Source organism: Amblyomma maculatum, chromosome 10 (assembly GCF_055883805.1).
Source record: "Amblyomma maculatum isolate TAMU_Amacu chromosome 10, ASM5588380v1, whole genome shotgun sequence".
NCBI lineage: Eukaryota > Metazoa > Arthropoda > Arachnida > Ixodida > Ixodidae > Amblyomma > Amblyomma maculatum.
Window position 1 is genome coordinate 133,076,400 of NC_139353.1, and position 13,475 is coordinate 133,089,874.

The window sequence follows — 13,475 nt, forward strand, 5'->3', positions numbered from 1 at the left end:
GTTTAATAAATGAGGGATGTTATAACGTACAGTTTGCATAGCGAAATTTGTGAGATAGGGATAGATCTTCCAGTGTTCCGGATTTCGCGTGTCATGACGGGAGGTTTCTTTGATGGAAAGTTCTGCTAAGCTCGCTAGAATATTACTGTTGTCTTTTCGTTCTTTTATCAGTGTTGCACATAAATTTAAGTTCTACATATCTTCTATTCCTATTAATACCAGCTTTAGAAAAAATTCATCAGTAGTGGAATCATAAGACGGTTGTGATTACTGATCTTGAGCCGGGCATCCTGAAGAGTGAAGTTGAATGGGCCTTAGCCAGCCTTGCTAAGAACAAAGCTAGTGAAATTGATGGCATTCCAGCTGAGTTGCTTCAAAACCTCAACCATGACGCTGTTAATATTCTTCATACAATATGTCAGAAGATTTGGACAACCCTGCAGTGGCCACAGGATTGGAGGAGATTAGTTTACATCCCCATTCCAAAGAAAGGCAGTGCCAAAGATTGTTCCAACTACCGCACGATCGCGCTTATTTCGCATGCTAGCAAGGTGATGTTGAAAATCCTCCAAGGTAGGCTGCAGCAGTATGTGGATCGGGAGCTTCCGGACGTGCAAGCTGGGTTTCGCAAGGGCAGAGGAACTAGAGACCAAATTGCCAACCTTCGCTGGATCATGCAAAAAGCAAGAGTTCCAGAAACCCATCTACTGCTTTATTGACTATGCGAAAGCATTTGACTGCGTAGATCACAGCAGATTGTGGCAAGCTCTCCAAGAGATGGGAGTTCCAATTCATCTCATCTGTCTCCTCAGGAACCTGTATAAAGGGCAAGAGGCCACAGTCAGAACTGGGCATGGTCTTACTGATTGGTTTCCGTTCGACAAAGGAGTGAGGCAAGGCTGCATACTGTCGCCCTGCCTATTTAACCTATATGCAGAGTGCATCATGAGGAAGGCCGGTCTGGACGAGTCTCCAGCTGGAGTGAAGATTGCTGGAAAACGTATCAACAACCTTAGATATGCGGATGACACCATTTTAATGGCAGAAAGTGAAGTGGAACTCAAGAGACTTCTGATGCGCGTACAAGAAGAGAGTGAGAAGTTTGGGCTTAAACTGAACATTAAAAAGACAAAGATCATGGCGTCTTGCCCTGTCAAGTCCTGGATCATCAATGGACAAGAAGTGGAAGCTGTGACAGATTTTTTGTTCTTGGGCTCCAAGATTACCTCGGAAGGAGACTGCAGCCATGAAATTAGGAGACGCCTGCTTCTGGGAAAGAGAGCAATGGTTAGCCTTGACCGCCTAGTAAAGAGCTGAGACATTAGTCTGCCAACCAAGATCCGTATAACTCGTGCTATGGTCTTTCCAGTCGTGATGTATGGATGCGAGAGTTGGACTCTGAAAAAGGCTGACCGCCGAAGAATTGACGCGTTTGAATTGCGGTGCTGGCGAAGACTCTTGAGAGTTCCTTGGACTGCCAGAAGATCAAATCAGTCGATATTGTGGACCATAAACCCTGACTGCTCATTGGAGGGTCAAATTCTAAAGTTAAAGCTCAGCTAGTTTGGTCATCTGATGAGAAGAGAGGAGTCGCTGGAGAAAGATTTGATGTTGGGAAAAGTTGAGGGTCGCCGGAGAAGGGGTAGACAGCGAACGCGATGGTTAGATGGCATCCTCGAGGCACTGCAGATGAAGTTATGGGATGTTAGGAAGATAGTGAGAGACCGGAAAGCATAGCGTGACATGGTCCATAGGGTCACGAAGAGTCGGACACGACTGAACGACTGAACTGAGCTGGAATCATACGGCGAGTATGTCATGACTCTAATAATTTTACGTTGCAGCCTGGCAAGCGTTTGTATATTGTTATTTGTAGTCGTTCCCCAGACCATAGCGCAGTAGCTTAGGTGGGATAAGAAAAGGGAATTGTACAGAAGGAGCAATATGTGTTTGGGAGAAAATCTCTGTGTTTGTAAAGAACGCCTATCACTGACGCAAGTTTCGACGATGCACAATCCACGTGCTTGTTCCAAGACATATTTTCTCAAAATACAACTCCCAGAGTTTTAAATTTGGTAACTATTTCTATGTTGTTGTTGATCAGGGTAAGTGCCAGATCTGGTTTAACATGCTTTCCTTTGGAACGAAAGATAATAGCTTTTGTTTTTGGTGGTTAACTAATAAATAGTTGTGATCAGCCCATGCACCCAGTTTAGATAACAACGAATTACCTAAAGAAAACAGTTCTTCGCAAGTATCAGCAGTGCAAAAAATACTTGTATCGTCGGCGTAGATTACAAACTATCATCGATGCTAACAATGTTATTCAAATATATGTTGAATAAGAAAGCTCCCATAATGCTACCTTGGGGAACCCCAAGGTGTACCTGTGCTTTATACGAAAAAAAGCCGTTTTGAAAACGTTCTGAAAGATATGATTTGATAAGATCAAGTGATTTACCACGAACACCATAAGATGCGAATTTTCCAAAAAGTATATTTCGGTTCAAATAGTCAAAGGCCTTGGTGAAATCTATAAAGATACCTAGTATAAACTTCTTGATTTCCATATTTCTTAGTATGTATTCCTTCTGGTACAAGAGGGCGAGTTGTGTGGAGCGAAATTTCCGGAATCCATACTGAGCATCAGTAATGAAGGCGTGTTTTTCAAAGTAGGATTGAAAACGCACAAGAATTAGCTTTTGAAGTCCCTTAGAAAATACCGGTAAGATCGAAACCGGGCGATAATTATTTAGCTTATTTCGATCACCTTTTTTGTATATGGGTTTAACTTTTGCTAATTGCATATCTTTAGGAAAGGTACCAGAGCTGATACATAGGTTAAATATGTAAGCCAAAACTGGAGAGATAATGTACAGAACAAGCTTTACCGGTTTTATTTTAATTCCCTGTGCGTCACACGCACTTGAATTTTTTAGGTGCATAAATATCGCGTACACTTCGTTAGCGTTAGTAGGAGAAAGAAATAAACTACTAGGTGACATCGTGCTAATTGAATAGTCACTGCTATGTCTCAGAGAAGGCACTGGAAGATTTGTGAAATGGTCGTTAAAGGAATCAGCTAAAGCAGTGCCGTGTACTATTTCACCGTTTATGGTAAGCTCTTCAATAGAAGCTGGTGTGGATGACCGGCCAAGGACTTCATTAAGCCTTCTCCAAGTGTAAGCTTGCTGCCGTCTTTAACTGCACTGAACTTGTTTTCTAGATAATACGCCTTACTTTTCCTAATTTCTTTGTTTAGACAATTTCGATATTTCTTGAACTCTTGAAGCAATGCAGGATCCCGAGTCTTTAAAAACCTACTAAATAAGTCGTTCTTGACTTTAATTTTCGCCAACAGCTGTTTGGTTATCCAAGGCTTTCTAATATGTTTAGAACGCCAAAATGTTTTGAAAGTGAAGTGCTTCGTGTACAACTGGGTGAACTTCTGCAGAAATAACTGATACGCAGCGTTGGCGTCCGAAGTTGCGAACACGTCGGGCCAGTCGACGACTGCCATATCATTGTAGAATCATCTTAGCTGGGATGGCAGAATTGGTTGATGTGTGATTTCACTGGGCGGCAGCTTATGTACTCCTTGAAGCTTGGCGCAGAGAAATATGGGTAGATGGTCACTGAGACCATACGACAAGACTCGAGCCTTAACTTGACTAAGATTATAGTTGGTAAAAATAAGATCAATTACAGTAGAAGATGTTGTAGTAACCGGAGTTGGTGAACTAATAGTATTGTGCATAGAGTATGTATCTAGCATTAGCTTAAACTCATTCTGTTGTGGTAGGTATAAGCATATTGATATTGAAATCTCCGCCACAGATAAAACCAAAGTTGTTGTCATTAGTGAATCTAAGCAAGGCTTCAAAGAGTTCAAAGAACGTCCGCAGGTTACCATCTGGTGGCCGGTAAACTGCAGCGAAAACAATTTTGTTAGAAAGTATCGACAGTACTTCGAAGTCCCGCGTTGATTGTGCAAATGATGGAATCAGTTCAGAATCTACATCAGATTTTACTAGCATGAAAATTCCTCCTCCTCTCCCATATTTACGATTAAGGTTACAGACCGTGTAATCAGGTATGTTGCAAAAATCATTTTCATTTTCGTACCAAGTTTCAGTTAACATTATTACGCTAAAATCAACATTGAGCTCGCTCAATAAAGTCTCTGGGCTGGTGGTTTTATTTCTAGCGGACTGCATATTAGCATGGAACACTTTAATAGAGTTTGCAAAACAAGATCCAATGAAGTCATTAATACTGTTAGGTTTTATGGATTCCTCTTGATCCATAAAAGATGGCAAATTAAGGTTCACCGACGTCGACACTGTCAAGATCGCTCAAAGACTGAATACGCCAAGCTGTTTCGCAATCCGCTCGCCGAACCAGGATGCGACCGTTCCTATGCCAGACGTATTTGAAATCATTGGCTTTAGCCCATTTCTTCGCCTCAAAAAGCAGATCCTTTGACATCTTGGTGAGGTTTTCTTGAATATAGATTGAAGATGTGGAATTCCTTAGGTCGTGTCTCTTCTGAAACCACTGTTCTCTTGTTTGTTGCTTTGAAAATCGAACAATAATACCTGGTGTCTTTCTAGTTTTAGCCGGAAGGCGATGAATGGCGAGGATGTCATCATGGCATAAAACAAGGACTTTGAGTATTTTAGCCACTTCATTTACCTTTTCAGCTAAGTCTTTATCATCTGCTTGACGAATGCCATGGAGCTCTAATTTTGTTTACGCCTCCTCCATTCCAGGTCGTTTAGTTGCTCCTTAACAGTGTTCAGCTCAGACTCCTCCCGACGTTCAAGGGCCTGCATCCTTCTTTTCAGTCGTTTAATTTCGGTTTCATGCCGTGTCATTTCGGATAAGACCTTGTCATATTTTTCAGACATAAGCTGCACAGCCGATTCAATGTTTTCTACTGTGTTTTTCAGTCCAAGGAGTTCAGAAAGCTTGGACTGAATGTCTGCCAAAATGACGGCAATGCCGCACGCTTCACCATTATCCCTCTCGGGCACATGACTTCCGGATGAGTGAAGCTTGGGCTTGCCTTTGGATGCGCCACGAGCTTTACATATATACATAGTTCATAGAGTTCATAGTTCATAGTACATTGTCACGAAATCGGCGCCCATTTTCATCAAGCCGGCACGGCGCGAGGCCCGCGCGGCGTCGCGTGGAAAGCATGTAGAGAAAGCCCCCTTCCCCGCGCGGGAGAGCGCGTAGCTTTGTACGCGTTGTTGTCACCCTCTTTGCCCTTGCCCGGGGAAGACGGTGGTTCATCGGCCTGGAATGCGCCAGAAAAATCGAGCATCTTCTATGGGACCTAGCCAATGACGACGCGCGGCTCGACGGGAGGAGAAGAGGGAGCTATAACCAGCGAAGCTATGTGTGTGTGCGCGCTAGCTTTGGCGCGTGTTAACAAACAGACGCGGCGCGCCCTATTTAAAGCGACCGCGCCGCTTGTTGAGTCAGTCAGTCAGTCAGTTCGTCCGTGTTTTGCGACGTATTCGCCTGTGCTTCGTCTGGACTCCCGGGGATCACCCGCTGCTGGCAAGCCCACGGACTTTCAAGGGAGCGGCGCTCGTCTCGTATGGCGGCCACATCGTGACTCTTGAGGCGTCGGACTGCAACAGTGCCCGGTGAACAATTTGGTGTTTGTTTATGTACTCTCGCGTGTTTCATCTGTTGTAAAGCCTCTACGTTATTGGATACCTGTGTAATTGCATGCTTAGCGTTTGTATTCTGTGAACCTCTCGTCTATGTATTTCAAGTGATCTTGTGTATTCCTTTGTATCGTCTCTTGCTGTGCATAAATTGTGTTTTGTTTGTTACTTCTGACTCCGATCCTTTCTCTGGTTTGAACCGGCGACCGCTGGGCACCAAACGACCACCCCCTTCTGTCACTACAAGGTAGTTGGATTCCGGCTGAGTTTGCCACGCAGGTCGAGGGCATCTCCTTTGCGACCGGAACAGCTACCCCCACTCACTCTAAGGGTGTCTGGGAGTGTGCGCACCGTTGAGGGCGCATCGTTAATAATACCCCTCAGAATTGTTAACGGGTGACAATTATTCTGGCGTCCGCGACAGGACGTTTGGTGCACTCAAGCTTAGAGGACGGAGAACGAGTTAGAAGAGTTTACGAAGAGGTCGTAAACTGTGTAGCAGCAGAGCGATAACGAGAGGTTGTGCCGCGCGGAAGCGTTTAGGCGAGGTTCGCTAAGCAGTCTTTAGGTTACACCCAGACGGTTCGCGCTTCAGATATGAATCTGAAAGAGTTGATTGAGGCTGGCACCCAGCTGGGATTGTCCGGTGCCGAACTGCGCAAATGGGTTAGCCAGAGAGAAAAAGAAGAAAGAGAGAGAGAAGAAAAGGAACGAGAGAGGGCTCGAAAGGAAGCCGAGGAAGAGAGAGCAGAAAAAGAACGAGAGAGGGCTCGGAGGGAAGCCGAGGAAGAAAGAGAGAAGGCTCGAAAGGAGCGTGAAGAGGAATTTCAGCGAGAAAAGGAATTACTTACTATGAAACTTCAGCTCCAAAACTCAGGGAACAGCAACGGTTTAGCTGAAGTGCATAGCTCCAGTGAAGGACAGCAGCTTGCGGATAGACGCAAGCAAATTGATCCCGAAATACGACGAGAGAAGAGACGATCTCGACGCGTTCCTCTTGCGTTTTGAAAGGGTCGCCATAAATGCAAATTGGACAGACAGTGAATGTGCTACCATCTTGAGCACTTGCCTTAGCGGCGAAGCATTAAGTGTGTTTGGAAGACTTCGTCCTGAGGATGCAGGCAGCTATAACAAAGTGAAAGCTGCATTACTTAAAAGGTTTAGATTTACGACGGATGGGTTTCGTGAGAAGTTCAGGACTGGAAAACCTATGGACGGTGAAACGGCAACACAGTATGTTGCGCGACTGAGTCATTATTTCGACCGCTGGACTGAACTCTCAAAAATTAAACTTGAGTATGGCGCACTTCGCGAACTCCTAATTAAGGAACAATTTCTGGGTAGCTGTCACCCTGGTTTGTCGCTTTATTTAAAAGAAAGAAAGGCACATACATTGGATGAAATGATGGAGCTCGCAGACCAGTATTTGGAAGCCCAGGGAGGCGAGAATTTGAGCAAAATTGTAAATTTGGAAACCCCTCGAAAGACCGAATTCCGACAGACACAACCTATTGTAAAGTCACCCCCGAGGTGCTATCTCTGCGGACAACTAGGCCACATCGCACCTAACTGCCGTAAACTCGTAACCAACAATCCATCCTCGTGTTGGAAATGCGGACAGAAGGGCCACAAAGCAATGTCGTGTCCCGACGTTGACAAGGCAGCTCCGCAGGCGGCATGCGCGAGGACTCCGTCAGAGTCGGAATATCGCCTAGAGGAAGAAGATGCCGATGGCTTTGTTGAGCTTAAGAACGGCAGGAAAGTCCGCGTGGTGCACGACCTAGAGGAGGAGGAAGCAGAGAAGGTTGTTAATCGGAAGAAGGACAAGAAACTCCGGGTGGTGAACGCCGTAGTACACGCGCAACCTGGTTCTGCTGTGAATCGGATGCCGGTTTCGAGGGGAAAGATAAAAGGAAAATCAGTTTCTGTGCTACGAGATACCGGTAGCAGTGCCGTAATCGTTAGACGCAGTTTGATTCAGGAGAATGATCTGACGGGCGAGAAATGTCCTGTGAGACTAATTGACGGCTCAATTCAATTACTCCCTGAGGCAAAATTGGAAGTGCACACGCCATACTATTCTGGAAAACTGACAGCCCTGTGCATGGAACGCCCCATTTATGATTTGGTGTTGGGAAATATCAAGGGCGCAACATTTCCCGAGGATCCTGATCAAGGTCCCGCGCCTGTGCGCTGCAAGGAATCTAAAAAGAGAAGGGCAAGGCGAGGAAAGCAAGGCCATGAGAAGCCGGAAGAAAAGCCCCGAGACAAGAATAAACAAAAGGAAGCCCCTCAGGAGGAAACCGAAAAGAAAGAGACAACACGGGAAATAAAGTCAGCAATGCCTAGGCCTTCGTTGATGCAGGTAGCCCAAGTGTTTGTCCTACATATGGGGGCGTTACTTGGGATATTTCACCTTCAGCGGAAGGAATACCGGTGCCTAGGAAGGAACACTATTACAGTGATTCTTTTTGTTGGTCTGTGCGCGTTGGCACAGGTTCCCGTGTACCCGTCGGCGCTACTGGTTGTAGGGGCAATTATCGGCACACATTGGTTGTGTGATTTGCAAGAGGATAAGTCCTGCCTCAGGGAATTTTCAGTAGCCCGATCGGAGAACATAGAAGCGTCTCAAATGCGACAGACGAAAGCGAAGGCAGAATCCCTGGCGGACAGAAGCGTGTCACGCACTGATCGCGGGTTAGAATTACGCTCGGAAATTTAGGTTTGTGCGTTTCTGTGTTCTTGATTCCTATGTGGATCTGACGACCGTGTGGTGCTATGTTTGTGAACATCATGGCATTGATGTAGGAATTTTGTAATGTGTTATTGCAGTTTGTGAAATTTGTGCAATGTGTATGATGTGGACATTTGCCCCATATATTTGTGAGCGCATGCATGTGCGCGCGATGTTCGTGGTTGTTGTGAATATTGTGGGACAATATTCTTTAAGGGAGGGGCAGTGTCACGAAATCGGCGCCCATTTTCATCAAGCCGACACGGCGCGAGGCCCGCGCGGCGTCGCGTGGAAAGCATGTAGAGAAAGCCCCCTTCCCCGCGCGGGAGAGCGCGTAGCATTGTACGCGTTGTTGTCACCCTCTTTCCCCTTGCCCGGGGAAGACGGTGGTTCATCGGCCTGGAATGCGCCAGAAAAATCGAGCATCTTCTATGGGACCTAGCCAATGACGACGCGCGGCTCGACGGGAGGAGAAGAGGGAGCTATAACCAGCGAAGCTATGTGTGTGTGCGCGCTAGCTTTGGCGCGTGTTAACAAACAGACGCGGCGCGCCCTATTTAAAGCGACCGCGCCGCTTGTTGAGTCAGTCAGTCAGTCAGTTCGTCCGTGTTTTGCGACGTATTCGCCTGTGCTTCGTCTGGACTCCCGGGGATCACCCGCTGCTGGCAAGCCCACGGACTTTCAAGGGAGCGGCGCTCGTCTCGTATGGCGGCCACATCGTGACTCTTGAGGCGTCGGACTGCAACAGTGCCCGGTGAACAATTTGGTGTTTGTTTATGTACTCTCTCGTGTTTCATCTGTTGTAAAGCCTCTACGTTATTGGATACCTGTGTAATTGCTTGCTTAGCGTTTGTATTCTGTGAACCTCTTGTCTATGTATTTCAAGTGATCTTGTGTATTCCTTTGTATCGTCTCTTGCTGTGCATAAATTGTGTTTTGTTTGTTACTTCTGACTCCGATCCTTTCTCTGGTTTGAACCGGCGACCGCTGGGCACCAAACGACCACCCCCTTCTGTCACTACAAGGTAGTTGGATTCCGGCTGAGTTTGCCACGCAGGTCGAGGGCATCTCCTTTGCGACCGGAACAGCTACCCCCACTCACTCTAAGGGTGTCTGGGAGTGTGCGCACCGTTGAGGGCGCATCGTTAATAATACCCCTCATAATTGTTAACGGGTGACATACATACAGTTTCAGCGACTCTAGTCGATGCTTTCATGCAAACCACCTGTCCCGGCTCAGCAACAGAGGCAGAACAAGATATATCAGAAGACATCGATGGGCAATGTTTCAGGGTCGCGGTCAGTGATTCGAAGGTTGGCGCTGTGGGGACAGGATCTGCGTTTCACAGTCGCATTCCTCAGGGCCTTCGGGAACCTTGGTGTCTAAGGCGGTGGTTGTGCAGAGACTTCTATTTATCCCCACTGAGAGTCTCGCCTCGTGCTTCCTCCTTTGCGACGTCGCATCGTATTTGGGTTCTTTGTTGCAACGTGGTGCACCTGGGCCGCTACTGCGTGCAGTCCACAGTGGCACGCCTTCCGCCGCACCTTTGACAGACCGCATTGCAGGCCTGGGTTGCATGGTCGAAGACCGCACATCGCTGGCATGCGGTGTTTTTTTATGCCGTAAGCATGCACTTCGCGTCTGGTTGCATCGAGTGCAACTCGCTGCAGCTGCCGGTACTCTATCATGACCTTGTGGCTTTGAATGGAAATGAAGTTGGGTACCGGGTTCCGCATTTTGAACCACACCATCCTCGTACCAGTGAATCTTTGTGGGTTGGATCTTAAGGTCACGTGCTGGATGCCGCGGACCTTGTCGTAGGAAGCAGCCGGAAGATGACGAATGCTACTGGTGGCCCCATTGCGTCGAAGGTGCACGACAGACACCTGTGCCAGAGCGTTTTCACCTATCGCATGTAGTGTGTTATTCGCTCTTAATGAATCACTAACGGCCGTCTATATGGCACCAAAGTTATCCTCTTTACTATAGGATACAGATAGGATAGGATAACTTTACAGCAGTGTCATGACCGCTTGGCAGCGTTATTTGCAGCATGATTTCAGGCAGAAATATTAGTCGTCAGACTTGTAAAAACTTGCGAAAGACGTCCTATCTTGCCCTTAAAACCACCTCTGAAAGTGGGGGCTCGTCCATCGCCATTATACCCCCCGGCAAAGTGTAGCGCTTCTGTGCTCAAAGTTTCCTCTAGCTATTGTAATCACTCTTTAAGCACCCGATATTGCATGACTTTACATTACCGTCCCTTGTAAGCATGCAGAGCGCGTTGTTTCCATGCATCACTTGATGAAATTATAGTTTTCCTTTATTGCTTTATCACAACAGCCCCACAAGGTTCGCAACCAGCAATGAAGAGGAACTGAAGAAAATTAGGTAACCCTTGGAGCAGGTCCTGAGTCCCATATGCGGCGGATCAAGGAGGATAAAAACCATGGTACTCACCATGTCCCTTCGAGTTGCAGTTCTCTGATGGAACGGAGCTTCAGGATGCATGCTCGTCTGTGCCGCATGTGCGGGTGTTTCTTCATTGATTTTTTCAGCGGTGGCGAAGGCCAAAGAGTGCCGAGGGTCGTGTGGAAGAGCTGGTACACAGTGTAGAGCTGCGGCTGCTTGGCGATCATGTTATGGATGTACATAAGCACCTTGCGGAAAGCCCCGTGGATGATCGAAAGCAGCCTGGAGACGAACAAAGATGTCCGGTTTCTCTCCATTATTCTTCGGATTCTCACAACAACACTCACCATCGTGAGGTAATGAAGTTTTTCAATATATGTTCTTAAAGACTGCACTCTTCAAAAGTTGAAGAGAGAGAGAGATGACTGATTTATTCTTTGTGCATACAAGCTCCTCATAGTACAAGTGTTTCCATTATGAAAGGAGAAAAATACGACTGGTCAATTAATGTCATTTTTAAAATTATCTAGCGGAACACTTCCCGTTTTCTAATTAGGTTTTCTCGTGAGGTACATTATCCAGAGGCCACCCCTAACCCTTGTTTAGTAATAATCAACCATTTGCTTTTTTCCCAGAAAAGAATTCTTCTTTATATATATCTGTACATTTCATCGCCCCAGAATGTTATGCCTCACTGCTGTTGCAGCACCTTACCAAAATTTGCAAGCTGTGGCTGTAACTCTAAAAAAATACCATGCCATTTGACAGTTCATACAAACAGCGCTTTGCTTTAAAAGTCAGAGTTTTTCATTATAAGTCTTTTATTTCTTCTATCGCCTTTTCCAGGGTTCTGTCAATTGCTCTCTGGATCACATTGCACGCTTCAAAAGTTGTCGATTTCTACAAGCATGCATTTGCCTACGAGAAGTTCACCGGTGTGAAGTGCTCTGACGTTAGCATCACGAGGCGATTCTTCTGGTCAGATGTCCGAACAGCGTGTGTCTGCGTTTTATACTGCGGCGCATTCCTATATGTCTCTCCCAACCGGCAACCGCACGATATGTCCGCTGCACCCACGAAAGGAATCCTTGCGACGGTGATCTCATCATTCGTGGAAATCTTCATATTACTATTCAATTACGCTTACGGGAGTGTGTGTCTCGCATCCCTACATGCATCGTCCCAAGTTCTCAATGTATACCTGGAAAGTGAACTTCGAGTCCTGGAACAATGCATCCGCTCTCTCGAAATGACCGCTGTGGGCAGCCATGATGTCACTGGATGCGTGCAAAGAGCCAGGCTTCCAAAGCACCGTTGAGCGGCGCTGCTGCTCCTGACAGGGAGCGCCATCTCTGACAGAAAAATAGAAACTGGGGATAAACGCGGCGGCACCACCTAGGCATCCCGTGCAAGTTTTCTCCTTTCGCTCGGTCGCTTCTGCGCACGTGCCGACGTCTTGCGCTGCTTTGTCGGGCGGGCACTCACTGGACCAACACTACTGGTACAGTGTACTAGAATATGCTACTGGACGCCGCCGGCTCGCTCGCTGCCTTCACGGCGTGCGCCGTGCGCTTTCTCTCGCACGAGCACGCGCATTGACGCGCCCCCGCAGGCGCACCGCGACATGCAAACCGCATTCCGTCTTGATTGGGCAACCTGACGCGTACTTCCATGCAGGATACTTTAATATAAGCGGGAAACTTTTTATTCACGTCTGCACTGTAGAGCAGACGACAGACGGGGATGAGTAAGTATTGATTGTGAATGCGTCCCACGTTAGCAAAAGGGTAGGAATGCACCTCGAGGTAGGTCCGCTATGTAAATATATTGTCGTACATAGTATCTTTAAAAACTGCTAAAGTATCATCAGTACTGTGGAATAAAATGGCCCGCTCGTTGACCATCGTTTTGGCCTGTAGCATGCGATCTATATACGGATTTGTTTTTTTATTATTACGACGTTAGCAAAGGAAATTTCGCAGTAGAAGAATAACTATATAGTTCGAAGGAGGTGTTTCATCAAAGACAAGAACGCTAGCAATCTCATAAGCACATGCGTGCTCCGTGCGCTACACGCAATATAACCGGCTTGCTGGCTCGGAAGGCAGGTGAAATCCAAGCTTGTACTACACAGTGTTTTATTTCGGTTCTTATTAAATGGTTGCGGTTCATTTATGATATTATTTGGTTTGCACTCACGAACTTTGTGACGCGAATGGGGTGCTCCGTGCGAGTAGTGTTAGTCGAGCCATAGCTATAGGATCACTTTTGTACTGCACTTCCGACATATCTTCGTTAATAATAATAATAATAACAATAATAACTGGTTCACTTATTGGCCAATTTGCGAAAATCTGTAAAAGCGTCTCAGCAAGGCATGTTTTCCAACGCCGCTCCCACCCCCGAAAAAAAAAAAGGCCTCGTTCCTGGATATTTTCTTGGTCAATCTAAAAATGAAAAGGCAGCTGTGGACACTTAGGGCACATTCACACATCAGTCTCGGTTGTGGACGTCACATCTGTTGATTTGGTTGCTCTCAGAGCACTCACAAAGCAGGGAGAGAGCACAAAAAATCGGCAAAACCAGACACGCGGGGAGCGACGAGCAGGATAATCTTCCATCCTCTTCACTTTTTATGCATGGT

General features: G+C 46.6%; 1 protein-coding gene across 1 annotated transcript in view; it reads right to left on the bottom strand.

The window, feature by feature from the left end:
* The window catches only part of LOC146177488 (uncharacterized), a 49,633-nt gene extending 38,575 nt beyond the window's left edge, over positions 1–11,058 (bottom strand). Inside the window, exon 1 of the mRNA XM_084581576.1 lies at positions 10,880–11,058. Within this exon, the coding sequence (XP_084437702.1) occupies positions 10,880–11,058 (179 nt within the window). The remainder of the gene's footprint in view (positions 1–10,879) is intronic.
* Between the last annotated feature and the right edge of the window lie 2,417 nt (positions 11,059–13,475).